At 31.3% G+C, this 15,314-nt stretch overlaps 1 protein-coding gene and 1 long non-coding RNA gene across 17 annotated transcripts; both read left to right on the top strand.

The window, feature by feature from the left end:
* The first annotated feature begins 622 nt into the window (after positions 1–622).
* On the top strand, positions 623–5,513 carry LOC132616043 (uncharacterized). Of its 16 annotated transcripts, none has more exons than XR_009572954.1 (5): positions 627–660; positions 916–1,010; positions 1,655–1,816; positions 1,918–3,313; positions 4,923–5,513. It is a non-coding gene; the product is annotated as an uncharacterized LOC132616043 (long non-coding RNA). The 16 variants fall into 16 exon arrangements; XR_009572951.1 differs by having other exon boundaries at positions 656–785; XR_009572953.1 differs by having other exon boundaries at positions 623–660; positions 916–1,816.
* A 2,723-nt stretch (positions 5,514–8,236) lies between these two features.
* On the top strand, positions 8,237–8,775 carry LOC132614834 (cysteine proteinase inhibitor 1-like). The gene has a single exon (XM_060329381.1). It carries the CDS (start codon positions 8,279–8,281, stop codon positions 8,639–8,641), a length of 363 nt encoding a protein of 120 aa, XP_060185364.1. The 5' UTR covers positions 8,237–8,278; the 3' UTR covers positions 8,642–8,775.
* The last annotated feature ends 6,539 nt before the right edge of the window (positions 8,776–15,314 follow it).

Below are 15,314 nucleotides of genomic sequence, written 5' to 3'. Positions count from 1 at the left end.
AGAAGTAATCCTTTTAAGCATAAAATAAATTCCGTACGTCCCTTTGATATTTGCTCATTTTCATACCAAACTTGTTTTCTCATAAATAATTTTTGTGTTAAATATTATCCAATTATATGACAAAGAAACTTTAATAATTTAGAAAATTTATGGAGAACATATGTTTAACCTGCAACATTAAATTAATTATGTAGTAAACATATGTGACACAAATTATACTTATTCGATAAAAATTACGTACTATTTTTATATTTTGAGTTTGGGCCCAGGCTTAGCACGGGCCTATTACAACTAGTTATATGAATAAATATCTCAAATTTACCTTCGGTGATATGTTACTTAGTCTTTTGGCTATATTAATTAATTTAATCTCAAATTTACGTTCCGTTTTTATATTATAAATTTATATAAGCTAGCAATAAGTTACAACACTTGTTAATATTTTTTTTTTGAACCCCCATGAAAACCTGTAACCGCTACTCTTCGGGTGTGCATTGGGTAACTTTTTCACTGTGCAATAACTCATAAACCACACATGAGATATAAATCGCACTAGGCAATTCCGGTGCAATGAGTTCTAACTGAAAAGGCTTATAAATATATTTTTCTACTATATAAAAACACGGGTTTGGTAGGCAGGATCGTCGACATGCCTCAAAGGTATTTTGGTCCTTTCATGTTTTGTTTATTCAATGTGGCTCTAATCCTATAGCCAGCGCATACATAATCATAAATTCAGCCACCGCATCAGCTGCTATCTAGAATTTTCTCTCAGCCATTGTCTTGTACTTCTCTCTTTTGTTGTTCTTCCCTTTCAATCTTAGTTTGGTTGTGTTCTTCCACTCAATTTTTCTGTTTCATTTTATTGTTTTAGTCTAATTTGGTTTCTATCTGTCAACTTGTATTTTTTTTTAGAGATATGGTAATAACAATATGCCGATGCCGAAAGCAAGGGCGGTGGAGTCATGGATGATGGTGAAAGGATATACTCAATAAGTTGCCGCCAACAGGTAATGTTTTGTACTCCATACGTAGAACTGTGTAGCAGGCTACTTCGATTCTGTTTAATCTACGGTGTTTGATTATTTTTGGGTTCTGGTGAGTATTTGCCCCTTCCTTATTTTGTTCTTGATAAGGAATTTAATGGATGTGTTAGCAAGAGTTGTTCAATCTGATAGGTGCAATGAACTCATTCGTGATATGTTTGTTAGATTGCGTATGATGGTATTTTCATCTTCGAGAATGCTTGCTCATCTTTTTGACAGCTCATTGGTAGAGGAAATAACAGAGAACTGCTAAAATATATTCTAATAATTCATATCTTTAATAGAGGAAATGTGTAATTTTCTGGACAATTATTGTATATAGTAAAGTGATAACTATATTCATGCCACCTCTCCATCATATAGTTGTTTGTTATAAACTTCCAAAGCAGAGTTGTACCATTGTATGAAAGAGGTGAAACCAGAAATTAACATGTCAACAAATTGCCATTTATGCTTAGAAGAAGGAGGCATATCTTATAACATCAGTAAAGCATTTTCTTTTTGTAGTTATGGTGAAGAATACTTTGGCAATATTATTACAAGGTTAAGCTTGAGTTTGTCTAAAGAGTTTTGTATAGTATGCCCTCAGTTGCTTTTCGCTAATGCAGGTTGGAGGTTGCTCATTTAGTCATATTATTCGATGTACAGACTTTTTCTTTTCAGCTCACAACTTTTCTATATAGAGTATTTGTTGATGTCACTCATGAGATGAATAACGAAGATGGAATAATACAACCTTTCATCTCTCTGTTCTGAGGGATAGATGTGTGGTAATCCATTTGACAACTTATCAGTTTTCTCAAAGTTATTATAATGCTGGTAAATGTAATAGCTCTAAGAGAAGTTCTTCCACCTAACTGTGTTGTATTAGGATCACTGGGATCTGACACAACCAAATCAAAGTCAAAACTTTAGAGTCTCGCACTGATTTGATACTCTTCAGGTTAATTATTCTTCATCCTTTTAGCAACATCTTCTGAAACATGCTTTCCTTTTTCTCCCCGTTAAATCATTTTAAATTTAGGATTTCATGGTTTCTGAGTTTGAAATTAGTCCTCAAAGGGGTTTCTGGGAGAAAATCCTCAAACTGCAAACTGTGAGCGTTCTTGGAGTTTCAGACGGCGGAATCGGAATATACTGAGGTATAACCCCTTCTACTTCTCTCTTTTGTATAAAGGATTTCGGTATTTTTGGTTCCACCATTTTAATTTATTGTTAAGTCGAAGGCTGATTATCTTGTAATTTAGAAATATAACCTCCTTGAAATTTTTATTTTGTTTCTGAGGTCGGTATGACACGTGGAAATTTTACAATGCTAATCAAAATTTTTTGAGGTATAACTCCTTTGAAATTTGCCTACGTGTACTCTTTTTTCCTCTTATTCTCTGACTTTGTTCTTTTTCTTCTTTTAGGGGTTGTATGGTAGCTGGTTAGAGTTATGCAGGTATTAGTAATATCGAAATTAGTTAAGAGGGAATCTATACAGATCATAGTAGGAAACGAAACGACTGTATCTGGGATCAGTTTTAATTTTAGTAAAAAACGTAAAAAAACTAGAAAAGGCCTATTTTGTTCAGGAAAACTAGCGACTCACCGTATCCTTCTTGATGCTCATCTATGATACAATTTTTTGCACTTACATTTATTATCCGATTTTGCATTACTTGCTTTAGCAGTTTGATACTCAAAAAAAAAAAAAAAGGGAGAGAATGTTAAGCTGCTCAATCAGCTATCTGTTCAGATATCAACCTTTTGAGTTTTTGCGTAAACTGAATTTCATGGCTGTTGAAGGAAATTTCAATTGGTGTTAAAACTTACAAGTTCAGGTATACTCCTCTTAAATTTTTGCCTGAATCTTCTGTTTCTTTTTCCCTATCATCTTCTGTTCTTTTTTTTTTTTTTTTTTTTGCTTTTCAATTTCTGTTCAGGTTTTTCATTTTTGTGGCTGAATATCATGGCTTTTGAAGGAAAGACTAAACTTTTAGGTGAAACTGATTATTGTTGTAATCCTATCTGACATATGAAGAAACAAGGGGTTATCAAGATGTTTTAGAGAGTATTTTCAGATATAATTCTGAGTTTTTGTTGTGGATCAGTATTTAAAATCTCCTTATGATTTGTGATTCAGTTTAGCTCATAATTATTGTGTGTGTTTTTTCTTTCATTTCCTCCGTAGCTCTTCATCTCTGGAGAAGCTGGAATTAAGCAATACATAACTTTGCGGGAGGAAAGTACTTGACTATGTTGAAGTTTCAACTTTGTGCAAGGTAAAACAATTATGCGTTCTTCTAAAACATTCTTCTTCTCTTAACTTCTCTTAGCTGATCTTAATCGTTTTGTTATTTTAGTTTTTTGGGATGTTTGATCAAAGAATTGTCAATTTTAGTGTATTATATTGCTGTTCAAGGATCTTTTTTTCCCTATTGTTTTCGTTTTTTAGTGCATGATGCATCTGAATTGTAGAGTCGAACGAAACTACTAACGTAGCATATGTATTTCACCGTACACTTGATTTGGTACATTATATTCTATCAATAAACAGCCTCTCTACCCGCAAAAGTAGAGGTAAGATCTGCGTACATCCTACCCTCGCCAGACCCCACTTGTGGAATTAAACTGGGTATGTTCTGTTGTTGTATATTCTATAAATAATGCATCTTTGTTTATATGTGGGAACTCTGGGGATACTCATAGATAATATGGTACTTTCCTCTAAAAGAAAATTGAAATTTCATACAATCTGCAGTTCATGTAATAAGCTTTTTTATTGATTTCCTTGTTTAGGTTGATTAGTGGTGAGTATTCTTGATATAAAATGTTGTTATTTGAACCTTGTGGTCTTAGTTAGACTTCATTTCTTGCTTTTCTATAACATCAAGTGGTTGCTCCGAAGACCCCATTTAGAATAGTCTGTCCTAAATATTTTAGGTTTCTAACAATTGGCCTATAGTTCTACAAGACTCTATGCCCTTCAGTAATCAACATCATCTTTGTTTTTTAACATGACATTGATATGGTACAACTTCAAGCTTATATTCCTTACTAAAAGCAAGCTTAGATAATCCATGGATTGATTCCTATCTTTCTTTACATGGTTGTTGTAGTCCTAAAATAGAAGAAAAGAGCAATATTGAGAAGGTACCATCAAGAGAAGCTCTTCTGTTACTTGCCACTTATAGACAGTTGATAAATGAAAAAAGAGAAACTTTTGGAGGGAGATGATATTGATCTAATAGCAGAGTTAAATTTTTCCGGTATGATGAATAATTCAATGCGAGCTCGCATTAGTCCCAGTTGTTGTACAGAGAGCTTATAAGTATATCATAATTCAATTAATCAAACGGGCGCTTAATTTGATAAATTCTGTTTAAATCTTTTTCATGTCCTTTTGTATTATAACATCTTTGTGTCGTTGGATTTAACAACAAAACTCCTATCCAGTGACTTGTGCTTGAATAACCAAATAGCTACATTTGTGCTTTTGGTTCATTGGTTCTGCATTTTTCTGTAATGACATGACATCTATAGATAGCGTGTTCACACAATTAAAATATATTAAGAGAATACTTCTATATTGCTAATCAACAAAACTCAAACTAATTTATAGCTGTATCTTGAAAGTATGCGGCTTGCTTAGAAGTATGTGGTTTGCTTCAGTTTATATATATGAACTTTTGCTTAAGCCTGAATTATAAGGAAATAATAAACATACAGCAGCACATTCAATGTTGCTGATTTTATTATAATGTAGCCAATGAATCTTAAGGAAATATAACAAATAAAATTACACATAGCAATCAATCTGGTCAGCCTGGGATCCGTTGCCATTTGAGACCATTTATATATATTGTTTTGGGTATCTTTCTTCTTTTACAGTGTCAAGCTGGAGTAGAGATATCAACACGGACGCAGAGTGAGGCTAGCAACGAATACCAACTCTTTGGAGCTTGTCTTAAGTGCTGGATTGGAGATTGATGCATTTAGTAATTGTATTGCTTAGTCATCTTTGAAGACCAAAACAATTCAATGACTCGCCATGATTTTAATGAATTATTTGGTTACGTAGAATCAATATATTTAATGATTCATTATGTTGGCCCATGCGCAGCACGGGCAACACCTATCTAGTCTACTACATAGAAGCACGGGTTTGGATGCAAGATCGTCGACCAAGGGCATAAACGTAATTTCACTCGCATCTAAAAGTGCTCTGCCTCACGTGCTCAATGGCTGCCACGCATATGTATCAACACACATTGGGAGAAGTAGAAGAAATCAATTGTAAATTTAAATGTGGACCACATTTTGTTACTTATCTTCCAAAGATATCTTTTTCTTCTTCTTTTTTTCTTTTTCTGTTTAGTTGAAGAATCGGATCAGTAAACTATAAGTGGCAAAAGTTGCATACCATACAATTTCTTTTCTTTTCTAAAATTAGCTTGAGAAATAATTAATATTGTTGTATCATTTTATTTATCATGTTTATTAAAAATGATTGATTTAAATAAAATATTTGTCATTTAAAAATAACGATATAATTAATCAATTTTTACATTTACACTCTCTAATAAATGTGAAAAGATATTAATGTGACGAAATGAAAAGTAATGGAGTAGTAAACTGAATCAAAAAATAAATAAGACTAATTTAATCAAATTGATCCTTTTTCTACTACATAGAAGCACAGGTTTGGAGGCAGGGTCGTCGAACAAGGGCATAAACGTAATTTCACTCGCATATAAAAGTGCTCTGCCTCACGTGCTCAATGGCTGCCACGCATATGCATCAACACACATTGGAAGAAGTAGAAGAAATCAATTGTAAATTTAAATGTGGACCCCATTTTGTTACTTATCCCCCATTTATTTTGTTACTTATCCCCCATTTTGTTACTTATCTTCCAAAGATATCTTCTTCTTCTTTTTTTCTTTCCTGTTTGGTTGAAGATTATTGGATCAGCAAACTATAAGTGGCAAAAGTTGCATACCATACAATTTTTTTTTTTTAAATTAGCTTGAGAAATAATTAATATTGTTGTATCATTTTATTTACCATGTTTATTAAAAATGATTGATTTAAATAAAATATTTGTCATTTAAAAATAATGATATAATTAATCAATTTTCACATTTACACTTACTATAATAGATGTGAAAAGATATTAACGTGACGAAATGAAAAGTAATGGAGTAGTAAAATGTGAAAAATAAATAAGACTAATTTAACCAAATTATTCTTTTAATTAATATTTAAGAAAAGAGTGTTAAAAAAAACAAACATAACAACTAATTAAGCGGATAAAGTACTTGAAATTAAAATAAACTAGGAGTGTTCACTAAAATTTTAAAATATGGCTCTTTATTTAATCAGAAAATCAAATTTATGTTTTGTTTCATTTTAAACATTTGAAATTTAATTTAGATATTTGAACTAATGTATGTTTTTTTAATTTTATAATTAATCAAATCATATTTTGATTTAAAAAAGGTATTATTTGAGTCTAATATATGTACATTGACAAGGCAATATTTTTGCACTTTTAAATTAACGAAATTAAAATCTATTGATTATAGCATATTACTTCAATTAGTGTTTAATATTGCTATTCTTTTGTCTCAAATAAGAAGGGGAAAATAGTTTCCTTTTAAGCAAGTTATCTCTTTTTAAAAAATATTAATGAAATTATTATATTGAGGTATTTGAGTTCCCGTAAACTCTATACTCTAATCAAAAGTTAATAAAATAAAGTTTTGGATACGGAATATGAATTATTATATTGATTGTGCTTTGTATATACAACTTATTGGCAATTAGACATGTAAAAGAATTTAAGCGAACTTGTGTTAGTGGGCGAGGCGCACAAGGTAAGAATTTTCAATAACTTTTGTCAAATGGTACTCCCTCCGGTTTAAAATAAGTGTCCAGTTACTCTTTTTCACACTCTTTAAGAAAACACTGCTAACTCCTAGGAAAAAAATTAGTATTTTGATTAAACTATTCTTAATTAATAAGATTCTTACTTATTTATTGTCTTGAGTAAATAAGAATAAATATGAAAAATAATTAATTCCTTCTTAATTTTATAAGTAGACAATTGTTTTGAATCCAAAAAAAGAAAAAGACTAGATAAACAATCATTTTGAACTGAAGGGAGTATATATATAAACAACATTGTAGAAACCGTGTCACTTACCAATGATGCATCAATGCCCATCTCTCCTTTGCAATTTCATATCGAAACAAATTCAATTTCGAATAGTTATTTCAAGCTTTACCATATTGGGCACGTGCTATGCACGGACGTAACTATTTAGTATATAAAAATAAAAATAAAATGAAAGAGAAGCCATGTGTCCTGGAAAAAAAAAAAAAAATGTGATGTGATAGAGGTAATCTTTCACTCTTAATAGAAGGTTTTAAGTTTGAATCCTAGAATTATAAAACTCAGGGAAAGATATACTTTGCTTCAAGCCTTTTGCAGTGACGCTGATTTTGTCATTTTTTTTTTTATTAGACAAAAACTAAATTAAAATACTGAGTATAAATATAAGATATAGTATCGTTCATTATTATAATGACTTATTAATTTGTTCACTTCTTTGAATTTTAACCCCAATCATGAAAAAGTCGCGTATGCCACCGACCCATGAGTTGGAAGTACTTCATCGTAAATGAGCCATACATTTGGGGTGCACGTAATCTTGGTAAATGATTTTTAATACTCCCTCGGTTCATTCTTACTTGTCATATATTAATTTAAAATATCTATTAAATAGTTAATAATAAAATAATAATTTTATTATATCATCTCTAATTATTACTATATAACCTAATGGTTAAAATTAATATAACATATTTTAAAAGTTATCCAACCATTAAGGATTTCTTAAACCTTTCAACCCAATTAATTAATAATAAGGATAAAATATGTATGAAATGATAAATTATCTTTTGATTTTTTAAACTAAATAAATAAAAATGGTTAACTATTTTTAATATGCAGAATAAGTAAAAATAGTGGAGTATTAAAAAAAAAAGAAGTCATTCGTGTACCAAATCTAAATTAATCGGGACAACATGTTCCAAAAATATAGAACTTTCGTGAAACTGCAACTACAGGTATACAACTGTCGGTTCTCGCACACCTAACATTTCCTTTAAGTAAGTCCACCCATTATAACTCTTTATAAGGTTTTTTTTTTAAAAAAACACACATTTGACAAGAGAAAAAAATGACCATCAAAATGACCTCTATTTTCTCCATGACTCTCTCAATCTTCTTAATATCTTCCATTTTCTTCCATTTCTCCACAGCGTTGGGTGGTGGAGTTGGTGTTTGGACACCGTTAAATAACGTTAATGCCCCTGATGTGGTGATGATTGGTAAGTTTGCTGTGGATGAACATAACAAAGAAGCAGGGACAAAATTGGCATTTCAAAGTATAGCCAAAGGAGAAACTCAAGTTGTTGCTGGCACAAATTATCGACTAGTAATTAACGCTAAGGATGGTGGTTATGTTCGTAAGTATTTGGCAGTTGTTTGGGATAAGCCATGGGAGAAATTTAAGAAACTTACTTCTTTTAAAGAAATGTAAGTGTTGGTTGGTTATAATTTAATGCGAATTCAGGATCTCGAGTCAGTGAATTCAGAATAAACATGATCAATATGATCTTATGATATGTATGACGTTTTAATGTTTTTTTGTATGTGTATATATTGTTCAAGATCTGTGTGGTGAGGATTCATCATGAAATTAGCTAGTTTTACGGCAAAAGCAATAATTTCAGTTGAAATCGCAGAACCTAGTCTAAATTCGTTGAGAATAAACGTGATCCACGGGATCTTATGGTATGCATATGTTTTAATGTTTTTGTATATGTATATATTGTTCGAGATCTGTATTGGAGAGGTTGGTGACATTAGTTAGTTTTACGTTGATTATCAGCCTACCACAACTTTCTCTTCTTTTATCTGGATAAAAGCATCTACTTGAGTTGAAATAGCAAAACCTACCCTAAATTCACTGACAAAAAACGTGATCTTATAATATGTATACTCTAGATTTGTGTCGTGAGGATTCAAGGTGAAATTAGTTTGTTTTATGTTGGCTTTTAGCTTACTGCAGCCTTCATCCTCTTTTATCCGATAAAAGCAATTATTCCAGTTGAAATCGTAGAACTTACTCTAAATTCGCGGAGAATAAATGTGATCCACATGATCTTATGATATATATAATTTTAATGATTTTGTGTGTGTATATATATATGTGTGTGTGTGTTATTCAAGATATACATTTTAACATTTTTGTATATGTATTTGTTGTTCAAGATATATATTGTAACATAGTTAATATTATGTTGAACTTGTTGGTAAGGATGTGTAACATTTGAAGACTTGTAATGTGATATGGTGTTTTTTCATTTGGCGTGATTGGTGTATATTTATTTTTCTTTTATAATGTCGGAAGGATTTTCTTCTTGGTCCCATTTGCGTTTAAATTTGTTGATCTCTTTCGTTTTGGACAAGATATCCAATTTGGAGTCTAGTTGACTAAATTGACAATGAGTGATTGAGTCATTTGAACGTTATTCTTGTCTTTGCAATGACTCAATATTATGCTTAGATGTATAATGAATAATTATTTTAACTCTGTCTGTTTTGAGTTTGCTCAGATTGTCGGTCTTAAAATCAAGTAAAAGATAGATAGTTTCGGTAGGGTTAACGATCATCATAAAACTAATATAACTTATATTGAATCCTCATAATACTAGACGATGTCTAGTGGTGTATATCGTGTGTAGATAATATTGTGCTAATTCTATAAACTACATATGCCAACCAACAGTTAACTATGGAGCGCTGTTTAGCTAATAGCTACCATAAAAAGAACAAAAATTTGAGTGAGATTAGACGGAATTAGGATGTCTAAATGCAAAAAAATATATTATATATTGGCTTAATATTAGAATAATGGTATGATAGTAAAGATGTTTCACACATAATCAAAACGAGATGAGGTTGAAGTGAATAAATGTGACGACATTACAACTATATTTGTTGAATATGAAACTAAATAAATTTTGACATAAAACGCACATTCACCACTCACAAGCTTTATGATAGATTCAAATTGATCCCTTAAATACATTTCTTAGCAATTTTGATTCTCTAAATTTGCCAAAAGTTAGCATTTTTTTTGTCTTTGCCAATTATTTAACAAAAAATGGTTGTTACATTTTTGTGGGAACTATGAGTCTTTCTTAACCAAAAACAACAAGAAAATCTTGTTTAATTAAAATCTTGTTTAATCTCATATTGCAATATCAAAAATTGAATCATACATAAAAAAAATAGATAAAAGTAACAGAAATTGTATCTTAGAAAGTTGCAACATACGTTCCAAAAATAACTGAAACTGCACTTAATCATCTAAAAGTTATCTCTAATTTAAATTCTTTAATCTCTCCTAAATCAAATAGGACGCCAATTTAAATTAGCCCACATGAAGGACCCAATTTAACTCACAAGGAAGATAAAAGCATTAGAAACCCAAATCTAAAATCAATATTCCATAGAATATCCTCACTAGAAAAGTTAGTAGCCAGATGACAAATGCAATAAATCTGACTTTTTCTAGCTAATTCAGTTGAAAAGGACCTCTTTCATTTTAATTTCTAATTCAAACTCTATAATGAATGGAAGAAAAAAAAAAGGATCGATTAAATAGATGTGTTAGGAGATAGGTAAGGCAAAAAATGAGTGGCCAAGCTACAGTGTGTTCATGTGACCTTCAAGGTGGAACGGTATATTGTTTAATTGGTTGTATCCAATGTTGCAAGTGGGGCAACAACTCCATATGCCTCCGCTCTTTTTCTGGTTTAATCACTCGATATTGAGAATTTATTGTTCCGATTAATTTGAATTTGAATATGTCATGGAAACTTCGTTATGATGGGTTTTAGAGCTTTCAGCCACCGCCAACGGGTGTGGTGGATAGGTCTAATATTCGAGTTTCGGGTATGAAAAAATTTTTGATAGAAAATGCTTCTTTCTTTAATAGACCTTATGCAATGCAAATTTAGATTAGTCGAATCTCTAATACAGTTATGGGACACGGGGCAAAGAAAGCACTTCCAACTAAATAAGATTTTAGTCCTTGAATTCAAACGCGGAATATCTGATTTAGAGTGAAAAATTATGCCATTACATTACACCTCCTGGTGATATATATTATTTAAACTCACCATAGGAAGAAAGCTAAAATGTACACGAAATTGATGTAAAGCAATGGTGGGAAACTGGGAATAGACACAACTGTTCTTCATTAAAAGGACATTTTATATTGGATATCCCCACACTTCCATTTTCTTCTTCTAAAATTTAATAGAGTAGAATTGGAAGTTCTAAGTGCGATATCGGAAAATATCATTATCACACAATCATTTTAAAGATTTTGTGTCCGCTGAAATCTTGAAAAGAAATCACATCTGAAAACAATAAAATAAAATGTTCCTAGTTGACTTGTGAACAAAATAATAAGTGTTAGTGATCCTAGTATTTATAGATTATTATAGCTTTATCACATTATTCTTCCGTTTGATTTTTCTTTATGATACTTTTCTAATAAGAATCAAAACCGAATATTAGGTTGATACTTTTCTTAATCATCCGATATTTGGAATATAATATACTGACTCGATTCATTCAGATTCGTCACATGTAGAGTCCACTACAAGAGAAACACTTCCTATTAAAAGTTTTTCATTCCTAGAGCCAGGGGCGGAGCTAGCCCTTCGGGCGTGGGTTCGACTGAACCCAGTAACTTTAGTCCGAACCATATATTTGTATTAAATTTTTTTATCAAATATGTACAAATTATTAATTTAGAACTCACTAACTTTAAAGAATTAGAATCCCGAACCCACCAGCTTCAAATCTTGGTTCCACTTCTGCATAGAGCTCGAACTCAAGACCTCAAATCAATGACATGGTGTTCTCTTTTCTTCCGACATGTACTCGGGTGGTCCCAAGTTAATAATTGTCGACCGAGCAACTCCTTGAAGGAGAAATATACTAAATCAAACAATAAAAATCAAATTTAAACGAATACACTTAACTAAGTTCAGTGTGTATACAAAATATACCTAACTACATTTATTTATTTGGTGTAAACATTGAGAATGAGTATGTCACGCCCCGAACCATGGCCTGGGCGTAACACGGCACTCAGGCCTTGCTTGCATGTGTCTGAGCGAACCTCATGGCTTGCTTGTCAACATGGGCATCAAAACAATATAATCTATATGATGCAATTTAAATGAATCATAGAAATGTAATTTGCGGAATAAAGTCTTGAAATTATCTCGTAGCATGAAATATCATGAAAACATAACAGTCTGCAAACATGAAAGCATAACTGACTCTGTGGACGAACATCTGTCTATGAAACTTCTAAAACATGTCTGAACTCCGAGAGGAGTGGGGCTCACCAATAAGCTGATAACTGAAGTGATCCTACTACGCAGGTGTATGCTCCTGAAAATCGGTATCTGCACCGTGAAGTGCAGGCCCCGGGAAAAAGGGACGTTAGTACATGGTGAATAGTACTAGTATGTAAAACCTGCTGAAATGAAGAACATGACACAACATGGGTAATAGGACATGAACTGAAACTGAATGTAACTTGAACATGAGCATGAAACGTGAGTAAAGTCTGAAAACAGGAAATCAATGGAAATACTTGTATGTAAAACTGCTTGTAACGTGGGGAACGCTATAGTATAACCGACAACATGATCTGGTACTTGCGTCCTACCAGCAGAACACTCACACCTTGCCAGGGATATGAGATTTAAGTAATAATAAGCATGTAAGGATCCAAACTGCATAATGAAGGTGTTGCCTCCTTGCTGACAACCCTTATCCTACGGTGGCAACGTAGTTTCAGGCTATCTGAGCCTTCTCGGTTAACTAAGCAATTCCCAAAAAAAATGAACATGATATAGTTGGCTAAGAAGCCCATAATTTTCGTGAAATAACTTGTAATCATGATTTCACGAAATAACTTGTAACATGGTTTCATGAAATATCTTGTAATATGGTTTCTTGAGATAAGTTGTCAAAGTCTTGCAAACATGTTCTTGATTCATGAGTAATAACAATGGTTCATAATTATATATATAATTGACTTGAAAACATGCTTGTAACTTGCTAGATAAAATCATAAAGTTTCATATAAACATAATGAGAACACATGAGGAAGAATTCATGATTCATGAATTAAGCTAGGGTTCCTAATAACCGTAATGGAAGATTAGGAATACAATAACGAATATAGATATAAAATTCATGTATATAAATACATAAATACGGGCTACCAATATGTTGGGTTTAATGCCCTAGGATTTGAACTTCATGAATATCAAGAAACGGAGCATGGGGAAGAACGTAGAGATTCCCACATGTGGATGGAAGTTCTATATACCTTAATTGCTCCAAAACTTGAATTAAAGAATTGAGTTTTGGAGAAGATTTCCTATATCTTAATTCTTGAACCTTGAGATGGGTTTTCTTGAAAACCCTAGATTAGAAACAATAATTTCTTGCTTAGATTATTAGAATATATGTTAGAATTGAGTTGGAAGGGTTTGGATTGACCTACCTTGATGTTTTGGATTGTTGCTAGGGCTTGGAATTGTGAATAATGTAATAAAAGAACTCAAGGCTTGAATTTATACAAAAGTGAGGCGGAAGTTATATGGACGTATTATACGGTCCGTATAAAGTTATATGGTCCGTATAATATGACCATATTTCATCATGGCTGAACAGAACGTCGATTTGGAGCGCCATGAAGTACGGATGACTTATACGGTCCGTATAAAATTATATGGGCCGTATAAGTAGTTTGTATAACATGACCAGTGAACAGACTGCTCTGTACTCCTTCAGTAAAATGGCCATAACTTTTTGTACAGATGTCCCCTTGACCCTCATAATATACCGTTGGAAAGGTATTTCAAAGGGCTACAACTTTCATTCAAGAAGTTTTCCAAAATTCCAAATTTATAAAGGGGTTATGGTCGTAGGAAGTAAGACCTTCTACAAACTCACTTGCAAACATGTCTCGTAGAGTGGCTTCCAACTTTACTTTGCTCAAAGACATTTCTTATGACTTGATTAGTTTTCAAAACATTTCCTATAACCCTCATATTTGTTCCATTATATTATCATCTTATGAGTCAAACCTTCGCCCGAAGCTACGAGGTGTTACACTAAGTTTTTATTTTAATTGAAGTTAAAAAAAAAAAAATTGAAGTTGGAGGCTTATTCTAAAGTCATTTTTTTGATAGAGGCATTATATTTGCGTTTAGTATTTCTAGGTTTGCCAGTCTTAAAAAGTTGAAAAATTCCCTTCTATAGGCAATTATTTATTCAAATATATATGCTTCTAATGAAGTGTTTCATAAGTGCTATGTGCCATCGTTAGGGTAATCACTTGAGAAAAAGTTGCTTTATTGAAAATGACTTACTTAAATTTTATGATCATTCCTTCTACGGAAAAGATCCAAAAATACCCCTAACGTACGAAAAATGACTCACAAATACCCTCCATCCATCTATTGGTCCAAAAATACCCCTCCATCCACCTATTTAGTCCAAAAATACCCTCAACCTATTTTTTTGGCTCAAGAATACCCCTCAAACGAAAAAAAAAATTATTTTCCTATTTCGTTTTTATATAAATGAAATACAAAATATATATATATATTTATCCCATTTCATTGGTATATATATATATATATATATATATATAATATGTATTCCTATTTCGTTTTTATATAAACGAAATGAAAATAAAATTATTTCCTATTTTTTTTATATAAACGAAATACAAAAATACAAAAAAAATTATTTTCATATTTAGTTTTTTAATAAACGAAATACAAAAAAAAATTACTATTTCGTAGATATACCAACGAAATGCAAAAAAAAAATAAATAATAATAATAAAAAAATAATAATAATAATAAAAAAAAATATATATATATATATATATATATATATATATATATATATATATATATTCCAATTTCGTTTTTATATGAACGAAATTAATTTTTTTTTATCCTATTTCGTTTTTTAATACACGAAATGCAAAAAAAAAAAAATATCAGTTTCGTTCATATTTGTTGATTAATTTACGAAATACAAAAAAAAATATATTTGTTGTATTTCATTGATTAACTGACGAAATGCAAAAAAAA

The sequence above is a fragment of the Lycium barbarum genome, chromosome 10 (genome assembly GCF_019175385.1).
Source record: "Lycium barbarum isolate Lr01 chromosome 10, ASM1917538v2, whole genome shotgun sequence".
In the NCBI taxonomy this organism is placed as follows: Eukaryota; Viridiplantae; Streptophyta; class Magnoliopsida; order Solanales; family Solanaceae; genus Lycium; species Lycium barbarum.
This window is presented reverse-complemented; position numbering and strand designations above follow the sequence as displayed.

Excerpts from the sequence above, each read along its gene's own strand:
- LOC132614834 (XM_060329381.1), top strand. The coding sequence starts at position 8,279 with ATGACCATCAAAATGACCTCTATTTTCTCCATGACTCTCTCAATCTTC.